At 36.2% G+C, this 13,759-nt stretch overlaps 1 protein-coding gene across 1 annotated transcript in view; it reads right to left on the reverse strand.

Annotated features, from left to right (window-relative positions):
• Window positions 1–2,865: 2,865 nt before the first annotated feature.
• MAP3K21 (mitogen-activated protein kinase kinase kinase 21) overlaps window positions 2,866–13,759 on the reverse strand; it is a gene marked incomplete at its 5' end in the record, with an annotated part of 43,185 nt that continues 32,291 nt past the window's right edge. The window contains 5 exons of the mRNA XM_082756158.1: window positions 2,866–6,235; window positions 7,306–8,091; window positions 9,819–9,913; window positions 10,946–11,096; window positions 11,652–11,768. Of these exons, the coding sequence (XP_082612284.1) occupies window positions 5,811–6,235; window positions 7,306–8,091; window positions 9,819–9,913; window positions 10,946–11,096; window positions 11,652–11,768 (1,574 nt within the window). The 3' untranslated portion in view covers window positions 2,866–5,810. The remainder of the gene's footprint in view (window positions 6,236–7,305; window positions 8,092–9,818; window positions 9,914–10,945; window positions 11,097–11,651; window positions 11,769–13,759) is intronic.

Consider the following 13,759-nt stretch of genomic DNA (forward strand, 5'->3'; position numbering starts at 1 on the left):
GGGGACACATAAGCCAGACCCCTCTGTTTGGCTCACATGCAGCCAGATAGGAATAGCAGTGTCCATCCTTCTTCCTTCAAAGCTCTAGAAGTCTGAAGAGGTTTTAAAGGTAAAGGGAGAAAAACATCTAAAAAGCATCTATGAAAATATTTACAGGTAAAAGAGAATCTACAAATATATAACGCACAACCACAGAGTACCCCAGATATCCTGTAAGAGATTCAGAATCCCTAATACATAAATAAATGGTCTAAGGTACATTTTTCTCCTAAATATACTATTCAATTCTTAGCATAACTCTGGAAAGAGTTTCACATGGCAACTCTGCAAGCCTGAACAAATATATTCTGTAGAGTCCTCCAACTTGCTAAATACATCATAGGTGGTGGCCACATGCTATGATGCCCTCAACATTCCTTTTGCAGTCAGTTATCCAATGTGATATTATTGTAGACAGTATCTGTTCTTTAGATCTTCTAGCTATAGATAACATCAGAACAGGTATCTCTTAGTGGTCTGGATCTATAAAAACAACAGAATTTGCTTAACCACAGGAGTGCACCCATGATAAAAAAAAATCCCCTCACTTCTGCTGGGTCTAAATTGGCTAAGGGACAATCAAAAATCCTAACCCCATTAACAGTTAGAAGCAGAAAACTTCTAGCTATTGGAGGGAAAAGCAGTTTCCCTGTGATAAGACAAGACTGTTCCCTTGCTTGCAAACATCTAACAAGTGGGTAAAATAGGGTGTCTCTGCGCCAGTCCCAGGAACCAGCCATCAGGTAGCTGCATCCCAAATGAGAAGCAACCAGGGCCTTGGTGACGAAGATTTTCACTACCAAGAAGGGAGCAGTAGGGATAATTTCAGGTGTTCTTCAGTGAGAAAAGTAGGCATTTTGATGACAACTACCATGGCTGATGGAAACACCATTATCAGCTCTGCCTTAAACATTTCAGATGGCACTTGCATATTCATTTCTCTAAGAGTTAAGAGCGCATCTGACCAGTGAATACCCTGCCCCTAGAAATAGCCTAGAAGGGATAATCCAGCACTTCCAGGAACAATGCACTCAATATAGCTTAACGTCACTGGGCAATATATGTGATGTCTTTGACTTACCTAGACTGCTGGCAGATACACTTGATGTTTGATCCAGCTGCTTCCTAGCACGACTACCTCTCCATCGCACATGGGAAAATCTTGTGCCCCTCCAACTGTTGATAACATTTAGATGCCATTTTTTTCTACCTCATAACAGAAAAAACAAACAACTCTTTTAATCTGGAAGGTAGAAGAGTAAAAAGGCTTCATAAAATTTTATTGCCCAATCCTGTCTGCCATAAAAAGGAGGTTAGGAACTTTTAAATTATTCACATGCTTTACAGAACTGCGAGAGGAATGAATAGCCCTATTCTTTCTCTCTGCAGAGAGGTTCTTAAGTCTCCATCTGTAGAGATATTCAAAACTTGACTGGACATGGTCCTGAGCAACCTGCTCAGGCTGATCCTACTTAAGCAGGGGGTGGGGGCAGACTATATTATCTCCGAGGCCTCTTCCAACCTAAGCAATTCTGTGGTTCTGTGAAACAGATGGGTAAATCCATCCTACTCACATAGCTCTGTATATCTGGTCTCCATACTATCAGAAGAAAAAGCTTTTTGTCTAAGGCACCAAATAGGCTCCCCAGGGAAGTGGTCACAGCACTAAGCCTGTTGGAGTTCAAGCATTTGGACAACGCGCTCAGACATATGGTCTGATTTTTGAGTAGTCCTGTGTAGGGTCAGGAGTTGGACTCAGTGTTCCTTGTGGGTTGCTTCCAACTCAGGATATTCTGTGATTCTATGGAAGAAAACTATCGACTAACAGATCACAGAAGATACTGGATTTCTAACAGCATTGAGATATTTAACTCAAGTTTGGTTTGCTCATTTTCACTTATGATCAGGAAAAAGCCTGTTACATACTTGCAAGGACTCTCTGGCATTAGTTTAGAATATCTAAAGCTATAAAACCTTAAGTACCCTTAGCTCACAACGAAAGATATACTGGATAAAGTCTCATGCTGCATGCACTGTGGTAATCTACCTAGTTATATTAAGAGGTGGCTAATGAGAGACAGGATCTCTTCCCTTGCCACACTGCTACATGCAGATCTTAATATTACTGTTGTAACACTGCCTATAAAATAAATAGCCTGTGCAGCTTGGCTTGTAAGTATTCCCATCTGGGCTCTATACTGACACTCACTGGCCACATGAATATTTGTTAGCTAGGCAGCCTCACTGAAAGCTCCACACAGGTATGTTTGTAAGACGGGCCTGACAGCTTTTAATTTCACTGCATCGCTAGAAATTATTATGGTGACTGTTGCTACTGTGCAAACAGATACTTCCTCACCTCTCTACCCAAAGATGGGCTAATAAGCCCATGGGGAAAAGGAAAAGGGAAGTTAAAAGGCAGCAATAGAAGCTATTACAAAAAAAAAAAAAAAAAAAAAAAAAAAAAAAAAAAAAACCCTTCATTCTCTTAAGTAAATAAATAAAAATCCTTACCTGTACTCTTGATGCTGAATCAGATGCAGAATTTATTTACATCTACTGCCATACCACCTCTAAGGGTTGGACACGGTGCTTAGGGACATGGTTTAGTGGGTGACATTGGTATTAGGACGATGGCTGGACCAGATCATCTTGAAAGTCTTTTCCAACCTTAACGATTCTACGATACACAGCCACCGTTGTAAAAGCATCAAAAGAAGTACATTCACACACAAGAAAGAACGAGCATACACCATATGATTCTGCCCACACCAACTGCAAGAAATTACAGGAACATTCACATTGCTGTGCTGGATAATTAATCTTAAAGTAACAATCACATTCAAATGTTCCAAGAACAGGCTGGCCACAGTTCCTGGTTACTCCCTGAAGAACTCCTTTGTACAAGTTAAGATAGCATTAAAATATAATTTTCAAGAAAATCCAGGTCACTTTGCAACACAGTAGCTACAAAACATTTATTTTTTTAAATAAAAAACATTTAAATCATCAGGTCTTGTAAAACAGCATGTCAAGTGTTCATCTTTGTTGTGTGAGCACCTTCAGTTTTATGCTAAAACAATCAACACAGTTTATTATTTGGTCAGACTATTAACCTATGTTGAAATAAATATACCTTAACCAAGACAGATCACTTAATGCACACCAGATTACCATAGCTTTACAAAAAGTTTCTCTGGTGACAAGTGAAACAGAGACTGCTAAACCATGATTGCAGTGTTTTTTCTCTTTTTTTAATTTCAGTGAAGACTGACCTATGAAACTATGAAAAACAATGATAGCTTAAAAAGGCTATATAACAAAAGAAACACATTTGAGACGGCTTACCTAAATGCTCTCAGAATGAGAGGTGGAATACATATTTCTAAATTAGTTATAAGATGCCGGGCAGATCATAACATATGACCCATTCTCATGCAAAACTATCCACGGAACAGAAATAGAAATTTTTGTTTAATACAAAAGAGATAAGCCACTGATAAGTGAAAATAATGGAGTCCACAAAGGGCATTTTATGCCGATACTACTGATTACAAGATGTAGGGTGTAAAATTCCACAAAGTGATATAAACCTTTTAAAGTAGAGAACAAAAGTTTGCAGGTCAAAATTACTTCAGCACCTGAGATTTTCCTGCAGAAAGGCAGACCTTGATACTTCCTTCAGAAACATGTAATACAATAACTCCTTTTCTCTCAGTGTTGCATCAGAATAATTGATCAAGAAAGAGTTGAAATACACAGTGTTCCACATTTCTAATGATGCCCTGAAGATAAATCTGCTAGCAAACTATATTTAAGATTTGATCCATGTGCATTACATAATTGACTACTTTATGAAAACATTTTGTATTATAATTGGAATAGATTTCATCTACTAAGTAGTCTGATGAAACTGAGTTTAAAGAAAAGTCAAAGAACAGCATGCAACTTGAATCATGTTGACAATGAACTAAGATTACTGAAATAAAAACATGTTTGAACAGAATGTAATAACTTAACCTGCTATGCATGAATCTAGCTTTACAGACAACTAGTGGTTATGTCTTCACTTTTGGTAAAGATAATACTTTAAGGAAATCCTTTTCTATTCTCACTTTGAGACCTGGGAAGTTACAAGTCTGTGTTCTGCTCTGCATGACTAAGAATTCATGATTTTGTACGTGCAATTTTATCTGTCATTCTCAAGGTAACCAGCAAACTGCATACCAGTCTTCAAATAGAAACTTTCTTTTTCAATTCCTTGGCTTTGAAACTTTTAAGTAATTGTGTATTCTACTTAACAACTGAACTCCCAGACCCCACGGGAAAGAAGAACATATAAAACAAAGGCCTCAGCAAAACACTGTTCTGAGGAGAACGTGGTAGTTTTATTCTAACATGATCTAACCTTATTTATGAAAATTATTTATCAAATGATATGCAAAAATAAGATTTCAAATACTGGAATATAACGGCTATTCATTTAATTCTAGAAGGAATGCATTCATGAGACAAAGTAGACCATACACTTGGTTTTACTTATTCATTTAGTGAAACTGGATTTTTTTTTTTTTATTTTTTATTTTTAAAATCAAGGTTAAATGTCCCTCCCACCACAACTAACAACCTGGAACTTTCTGGAACCTTTCTATCCCTGAAAAACAGTTAAGAACATCTCTTTCTGCCCTTTAATTATTAAATATGAATAACTGGGCAATCAGTAGTAACTTGAGGTAATATTTTTTTTTTCCAGTTTAATTTAATTTGTTTTTGCTGCTCTAAAATCTGAGTGCAGTAAAATGCAGTTATATCACTTAAAAGCAAAAAACAGTCATCCTTAACCCCATCAACTTTTCCCAATACAAGGTGCAGCAGAATTTAAAAAAAAATGAGGGGAGGGAGAGAGGCAGAAAGGGGTGCACAACCCCCTCCATCACAAACAAAAAAAATCCCAAACCAAGAATATTTTTTTTCAGTGCAAACACTGCAATCTTCAAAACGTTAAGAGTACAAATATTTACATTCCAGTGTATCCTTACCTACCAGGAATGTTGTTTCACATTAGAAAGTATGTCAAATACCTTTAATCCAATCAAAATACTAACGTTTACCCTCTCAAATTGATACAGTGGCTGAAACCTAAGTGTTTATACAATCAGTACAACTTTCTGGAGAAACTAATGCACACAGTTGAAAGTTTTCTCAAAAACCAAGGACAAAGACTGCAAATGCAGCTGCTGGTCCTTAACCAATTCCAGTATAACAGGCTAAAAAGAAACAAGGCATTTAATAGAGTGAACTTCTACACTGGCATCTTAATCCCTACCCCCTTCCCAAATTCTACAGGGCCTAGAGTCTAGCTGCAGATAATCCCCATTTATGTGAAACACTTTTTCACTGAATATAACGTTATTTTACATTGTTCAGTTTTTCAATGTGCAAATGTTGAATTTCTAATAAAAAATTCTAAAAGGAAGGAAAATGTATGTGACACTGCAAAAGGAGGTGGATACATTATTTTAATCGTTCAAAATATGCTCAGCAACTTCATCTAGAAAACTATTTTGCAGCATTGTGCTTGTAGAATTACTAGTTGGGATTCCAAGAAATATGTGAAAAAGGCACCTATTATAGTTTCTTAATTAGCTGCCCATTTTAATAATTTTGGTACTACTTGTCACAGTACATCAGAAAACAGCAGCACAAAGCATTAGACGGACAAGAATTTTATATTTGTTCTCCTTTAAAAAGCAAACATTTTAAAAAGGCACTTAAGACAGAAACTCTCTTTCCAGTTCATATATAGATGGCCGGCAAGTTTTGCTCTTCATTCTACATAAAGGTACAGTACAGTCTCTGTTTTGACCTTCCACATCAATATCAAGTAATGAAGGCATGTGGCAGTTAGTTCTTTCCTCAGTATCTGGCAAGAAGTTAACATCTGGATCTGTATTGCCTTCTGAACATTCAGGGTCTTTAGAGTTCGGTTTATTAACACGTGGAATAATCTGCCATGAATCAATTTTACTTCTTACAGAAGAAGGTCGAGGCCTTGGTATAATATTGATAGCTCTTTGTTTTTCTATTGAAATACCACTGTGATTGCTTCTTTGTTGAAGAGACGGGGAATGTAGAGTTCCAGTAACTGACAGAATGGGCAACTTGGAGACGTCATTGGTTGAAGTAAATCCATTAGCTAGTGGAACGGAAAGGCCAAACACACAAACAAAAGAAAGAATGTAAACCGTGTGTCTCCTTGATTTCTTTGACATTTGTAAAACTGGGTTACCATAAGCATTATTGTGTTTTTTCCCCCCCATCAAAAAAAGATTAAGAGTCTCATATACATTTGTGGTGAATCTCTTGAAAAGATCAGCGTTACTCAATTAACACTTCCATCTATACTTTCTGCTACGGGTCATACCAATTTATATTTATTTCACTGTTACAAAAGAAAGAGAAAGTATTAAACATCCACTAATTGGATTCCACTAATTAATAGTGGAATACAGCCCCCCAGATTTGTCAACTTATTACGAATAATTACATACACATAGAGTACCATAAAGAATATTACACTTAAGCCACTATAGAATATGACTATTGAAATTCAGAACTTCTGTTATTTTCAAAAAGTCATTAATCATGAACATATCCATTGACATAGTAAGCAAATATAAAGACTTTTTTTCCCCGCTTCTATTTGCATTAACATCTTAAGGATTTGTGAAGTATGTAATATAATTCCTGGGTCAAACAAGCAACTCAGAACTCACCAGATTTGCTTTTCTTGAAGTTAAAAATGTGCAGTGTTAAAACGAGGAGAATTCCCTCACTTACACAGACTGTGAAACAAGTATGTTTCTCAGTCTCATGAAGTCCCCAAACCACATAATGCATGCAGCTCACAATGTAACTTCAGTTTTTTTCACCATGGTGAAATAACGCCATCATTGTACATTTCACAAAGAACGGGTTACCACTGACATAAAAAGACTAGTGAAACCTATTTTTGCAATACTTGAGAAAAACAAAGCATCTTTTCCAGTGAAACCTTCATAATACCAACAATGTAATAGGATCCTATTCCAAGGCTTAACGCAGGGTTCAGACACTGAGGACTTACCCACATACAGTTATGATTGGTGAGCTAACACTTGACAGTGTAATAAAGATCTAGTGACTCATTACTGAACGGTTAGTTTCCGTATGTTTTCTGTTTCTATACTTAACAATTCCCCACATTTGAAATTCTCAATTACCCACCTGTGGTCTGAAAATTGTTCCCATCTGATAAGGTTCGTCTGTGACCCAACACACGTAACTTTGTTGAGGAATCATTTGGCGCATTTTCAGATTCTTGTTGCAGACACAGATTGAAAGGCCGATTTTTTAATCGTGTAGAAACTGTGTTAGGAGCCAGCTGTATTCTCTGTTCTCTCTTACTTTCGTAAGTTTCAGATGAAAAGTCATCATTAGAACTCCGTGGATTGCAATCACCAAGCACGTTGCTTATAAATGCATCTTCACTGTCAGACTGAAGTAGGCATTTTGTGGAAATGGAGGGCATAGAGAGAAGATTCACAGTATTTACAGCTGGATTTAAGGATGGAATACTTGTTTCCTCTTTCTTGGACTGCAGTCTTGTAGGACTGGCACTCCTGCGAAATTTTGAAGCACGCTGAAATAGTCCATCGCGTTTCTTCTTCTCATCTTTAGGCAAGAGCTCATCTGGACCCTGCGATTTGTTCAACTCTCTAATATCCAAGCCCAGGGCAACAGATGCAAGGAGGACTGCACACCCATAAAGCACCGAATCAGTCTTCTTTTTCTGCGTCGTTCTGCTCAGACTGTTTGTAGGTGTCATTTGAGGAGTACTATTTGTAGAACTAGCAGAGGTTCCTTCTTCAAAGCTCTCGTGCTCTGCTGTGTTCTCTACTTGATCATCCTTCCAAAGAGGTAGATTAATATAGGCCTGATTTGGCAACTTAATTGGCTTTGGTCTTTTACTGTCCAAACCTTCAGGAAGATGTCTCTTATCTGTACATACACCTAAAAACATTACAATATACTTTAAGAATACAGTTCAGCTGCTATGCATGCCTGCATATGTACACTAGGATTTTCTATTACTTGTAAGTATTAATCTTGAGATACACCGTATGCGCCCTTTAGATGTGGTCAGAAGTTCAGAGACTCACATTGTAACATTCAGAAACACACCCTTAGCCTAACCTTTAAGTTCTCTGGATAGTCTTTAAAATAGCAGAAGAACCATTTCACTATAATGTCGTACTTTTAGCAACTCAAAAGCAAACCCTAGTAGAAGAAACTTGCAACCAATCTTCCTGAGTACATAAGCTAATTGTGAAGAAATTGTGTTTTCTAGAATCGAAAGACAGTTTTGTTTTTAGAAAGGCAAAATATATCTTCCAAAAGTTACAACACAGTTGAAAAGCAGATACTGTGTTTGCACAGCTTTGGTAGTGCTTTTCAAGTATTCCTGCGTATATATTACAGTAAAGTGATTTAATATACACAAACTGACAGATGAGATCTACAACCATTTCTTTACAACATTTTCAATTGAGCTGTGTTACAAAATCCACTGAATTTTTCCAATTAATTCATTAGGTCATAGTGATCTGAAGAGCAAATTTGACATTTCACATCTAATGACAAATAAAAAGAAAGGTGCAATTGACTTGCATGTGTTATTTCACTGTAAACTACTGAACAGTAGAGAATAAACACGGACACATTTGAAATGCAAATATGTCAACTTGTACAACCTTCTCTGTGTGTAGGGGTTTAACAGTAAGCTAAGAAAACTTTAAAATTGCTATTTGCGATGCTGTGTTTTATACCCCTACCAGTATAAAGGAAGATGAAAATGCCTTTTTCCTAGGGAGAAAAGCAGTGTCCAAGCAGCTTGCCATTTCCACTTCCAGCTGGTGCAAATCTACCAGCTGCTGGGGACACCAAGTTATATCAGTTTATTGGGTTTTTCTCCCCCACGATAGTGGAAACTTAATTTTCTCAGTTAAGAGAACCTGTAGCATAGATTATATGTGCAAATATGAAAATGATTATGAATATTGTATAGGTATAGCACACGATAGGAACGGACATAAAAAGCAACATTTTGCTTATATTAAATGCTATTATGTCCCTGATTTTCCTTTGTGATTTCCTGTAAATCCCAATATGTTGCCTCAATGACTGAGATTTAAAATCCACATAATTTTTCATGAAAATTTAGAGAATAACCAGCATTAGAAAAAAAAAAAAGTTAACAAATATCTGGAAATATATTAGGGCTTACAGTTTTTAATTTACTGCATTTGTTCCCTGCCTATGCAGAGGCCCCCAACAACAACAAAAAAATCATTAATGATTATTTACATGTCAAGACAGTTATTGCTTTAGGTATTTCTTTACAAAAAAAAGCTACAAAGCAGTGCACATACCTAACACACAAATCAGCCTACTGACTCAAAATCTTGGAAAAAAAATCTGCGTGATATGGCAGATCTCATAAACCTGTATCTATTTGTTGGCTGCTAATGATGGAAAGGTAAATATTATACCATTTAGTGTTGTTATAGATGGGTTTCTTTTTTGTTGTTTATTTATTTGCACAGGAATAGTATCTGTAGCATGACAACTCTTAATAATCGGCGTAATTCTTGAGGAACTTGAACGATGGCTCTATACCACTGAAGACAGACTTCACGCCATCATATGGCAACTTCCACTTTTTCAGAAATAGCTCTTACCTTGGTCCACGAATAGTGAAGCTAAAGGAACACCCTTCTGATTTTTCATTACAAGGGTTGACCAAGGGTTGCTGCCATCTGAAAGGGGTCTTATTCTGAAATAACGATAGTTATTTTGATATTACAGAAGATATCATGCTTATATATACACTTTGACAGAAGTGCTACAATATCTCTCTTTAAACTACAAACATGTAGTACACAACTTGAAAACAGTAAAGCTTCCTGAAGTTAAAAAAAAAAAAAAGGAAAAAAGTAATAAATAGCATAGTAGCATAGTCATATGACTTAGGATCAGGAATTTATTCTAACATGAAAATTTCAGCACATAATAGCCTAAAAAGAAAAATAATGAAAAATAGGCCTTGGCTACCTAATGAAGAAAAAAAGCTGGTGAAAACTGGGACATGTTCACTGTCTCAAACTGACACAAATATCAGAAATTTATTATACATAATGATTTTCAAAGAAACAAAAATATCATAAAGCCAGTTTCAATAGACGGTCTGGAACTAACCAGGTTAGCAACCAGGTAAATGAGCATATGACTCCACAAAAAAGATGCATTAAAGTAATTATACATGCTAGAAGCAAAGGGATCTCTCTCATTAGAAAACAGCTAACCTCCTGTTTTCAGCAATGAGAGAAAATTAAGTAAACACGTTCAACTGATTTTTAGAATCTTTCACTCTGTATTTGTCAGTGTGAATGCTTGTGTGCACTGTGCCTCATGTGCACAAAGTCACTCTTACTTAATTGTACTGGAGGAGCCCACTGGGTGCTATGCTTGCAGTTCCTCAAGCCAGTCTGAGGAAGGGCGAGAAAGACAGAGAAGCCATAAATGCCTTGTATGCATTAGTAGTTCAGCATCCCAGTATCTTCTAAGTCTCAAAAACTGCAGATAAAGGGTTATACATAAGAGCCACAAAAACATTAAGACAACTAAACCTTTTATCCTCAAATCTACTTGGGAGAGCTACTCATCACTCATGTAGTTCCTAAATTAAAAAATAGGTAGGACTGAGTTTTAGCTACAACTATAGAGAGCAGAACTTGCTCACTACCTACATTAGTGATTCAGTTTCCAAGGACACTTAGTATTATCAAACAAAATGTAGTAGACATACTTGTCCTTACAATCTGCACGATCCTTTGTTTGAACTGAACTTGGTCCCCATGTACAACCTTTCTTTTTAAAATTTCTCTTCACATCTTCAAACTCTTCTTGGTGATAAGTTGTGCTCCTTCCCCAGGTTCTGTTACTTTCATCTGAAGTTACTAGAGATTGGATTAAAAAATACAATAAAACTAGACTCTACAAAAAAAACAACAAAAACAAGTAGTTTTATAAAAAATATTTTGACAGAACTCTTTACTGCAATATCATTCTGACACAATAATACAGGAGTAAACAAAATCTGAGACTTTCTTCTTTTAAAAAAAAACACCACGCAAGCTGCAGCGAAGCAAAAAGATGAGCAAGCAAGAAAAGTAATTTATGAGCTCAGAAGACACCCAAATTAAAGATAAAGCCACAAGATGATCATATTTTCCATGCTTCCTTTAACTGAGAGCCTTATATTTAGGTAATTCAGACAAGTGAATTAGACTGAGCACTTAAATTCCAATGAAGAAAATATACGCTGTGAAACAACTGTTATCAAGTGAAACAGGATATTCCAATGTGAGAAAGATTAATGTTTTCTTTCTCATTAAATCCAAACAGATCATATTTTTAAAGTGTCACTTCTTCGTTAAATGCTTAGTCTTTCACTTCAGGTCAGCTGTGAAATTTAACAGAACCAGCACCTTTGAAACATAATGAAATCTTGCCTTTTTTCATAACCCCACTGGGAAGTTCATATTCACTTGTGATATCTACATCTTGCTGGTACACATATACACTGTTTCTTCGGCCATTAGTTGTGTGTGTATCTGTTTTGGGAATCACTGAGGAAAAATTAAGAGAATGTAGTAGAAATCTTAGTCAAGCTGATTTCAGACAGGGATCTGTTTCCCTTCTTATATTTTTAGCTTTGGTCATAAAGTCTGGGTCTAAAAAGGCACTAAGCATCTTTTGATAGAGGATTTTTACTGTAAGGTTTACAGGGTCCTCTTTCTAGAACCAGTCCCAAGAAAGTACGTTTTTGTATGCAGCCAATTGGAGAAGTAAACTTCTATCAATGTAGCATACTTACAGCTATGATGGAGACATAAGAGAAAAACAACTTAGCTTGTTATAACAGCATAATTAACAAGGTAGTCATTTACACGCCAGGTCTTCTGCCACTCCTGCACCACTGCAGAGTATTCTCCCTCACTGTACACCTTTTCACCAGCACAACTTCTTGTGTAGTACAACAGACTACTTGCCTTCTTTCAACTCCCATACTTCAACTGTAATTCTGGGGCCTATGCAATGTATATCTTCCAGGTTCTCATTCCCCATTCAAACAGCTTTCAGAAGTAGCTGAATTAGGTTTTATGGCAAGATTTACAATCGACTAGATTTTTATTTTAAAATAAAAAGCATTTAGATTTGGAAGTTAGAATCACTGATGACAAAGCAAAGCAATCAAGCAACCAATTGTTAGAAATGCCTGTTCAAATCACCTGTATTTGAGTAAGTCTTCTTGAAACAAAGACACTTTGAAGTGAAATCAAGATAAAACATTATTGTGGGAAAGAAAATTTATTTTGCACAGGTGCAGATGGGTGTGGAAGCTAAATTGTTTCACCTAGATACTCCTGAAAGATCTGATAAGCTTTTAGGTAAAGCCTAGGGATTCACATTCAAAAGTAGAAGAGTGCTTCTTTTAAAGGAGAGCCTTTATGTTGTCCCATATGTTTTAGACCTACAAACACCAATGCCTGCTCAAAGAAAAAGATCTCCAGTGGCACATAGCACACATGTTAGGATTTATACTGGCACTGCTACGCACAGGCTATGAATTAAAAACAAACAAAAAACCCTGGAGTTTTGTGCCAATACCTGAAACTAGCTTCATTTCCAACTTCCATACAGAGCAAGGAGAACCAAAGATAAAACAAGACATTCTTGTTTATATATAATTATGATATTTCATAACAGAAAACCTTTTTTCTTGCTGCAGAAAGATAAGAAAACGAAAACAAAAATCCACAAAAAAGCACGGAAAACCACCACAGCCATAACACCTTGAAGAGGTGGGAGGAACCATTATAAACACAGTTACTTGTCAGCTAACTTCTTGAAAAAAAAAAAAAAAAAAAAAAAATCACTTTCCTTCACTCTCAAATTTTCTTTAAGAAAAGCAAGATGGGGTTTGTCCACCTTTCTATTACTCACAATATATGGGTAGTAATAGAAAACTCTGAGTTACAGCTCAGAAAATACTGGAGTGAGTTGTCAGAAAACACACTATTTTACCTTTAGACAATAATTAATGAGAAAGACTGCATAAAGCATAGATATTGCAAACAAGAAGAGAGATGTGGTTTCTACCCAAGTTTTAAACAACGTTTCAGGTTGGTTTCAAATAAAAAGGAAATTTTGATTTTTCCTCCTCCTTGATTGTCTCTGTTACAACCCAGATTCTCAAATAATTTCCTTCAGAGGAAACTACTCCGGCAATGCCAGACAGCCACTGTCCATAAGCAATCAACTGAATTGTGTTCCACTGGTTTTACGGAGAAACTTGGAAGGTTTTTCCTTTCATGTAATATTCCATTTCAAATATGGATAATCAAACAATCTACTTCACACAACAGATTAAAAAGTATAAAAGCAACCCATCTCTACGTTCCCAGAATTATTTGGGAATTTGGCATTCCCAAATATAAGTGTTGGCTTTACTATAACAATATGGCAAGTTTGCTTCCAAATTCATAACTCCACTACATTAGCTTAAACAGATTCCCTTCTGGCATCAGTATACAGGGAATAATGTAAGATTCCTTCT

Source organism: Aythya marila (genome assembly GCF_965140915.1).
Source record: "Aythya marila genome assembly, chromosome: 3".
In the NCBI taxonomy this organism is placed as follows: Eukaryota; Metazoa; Chordata; class Aves; order Anseriformes; family Anatidae; genus Aythya; species Aythya marila.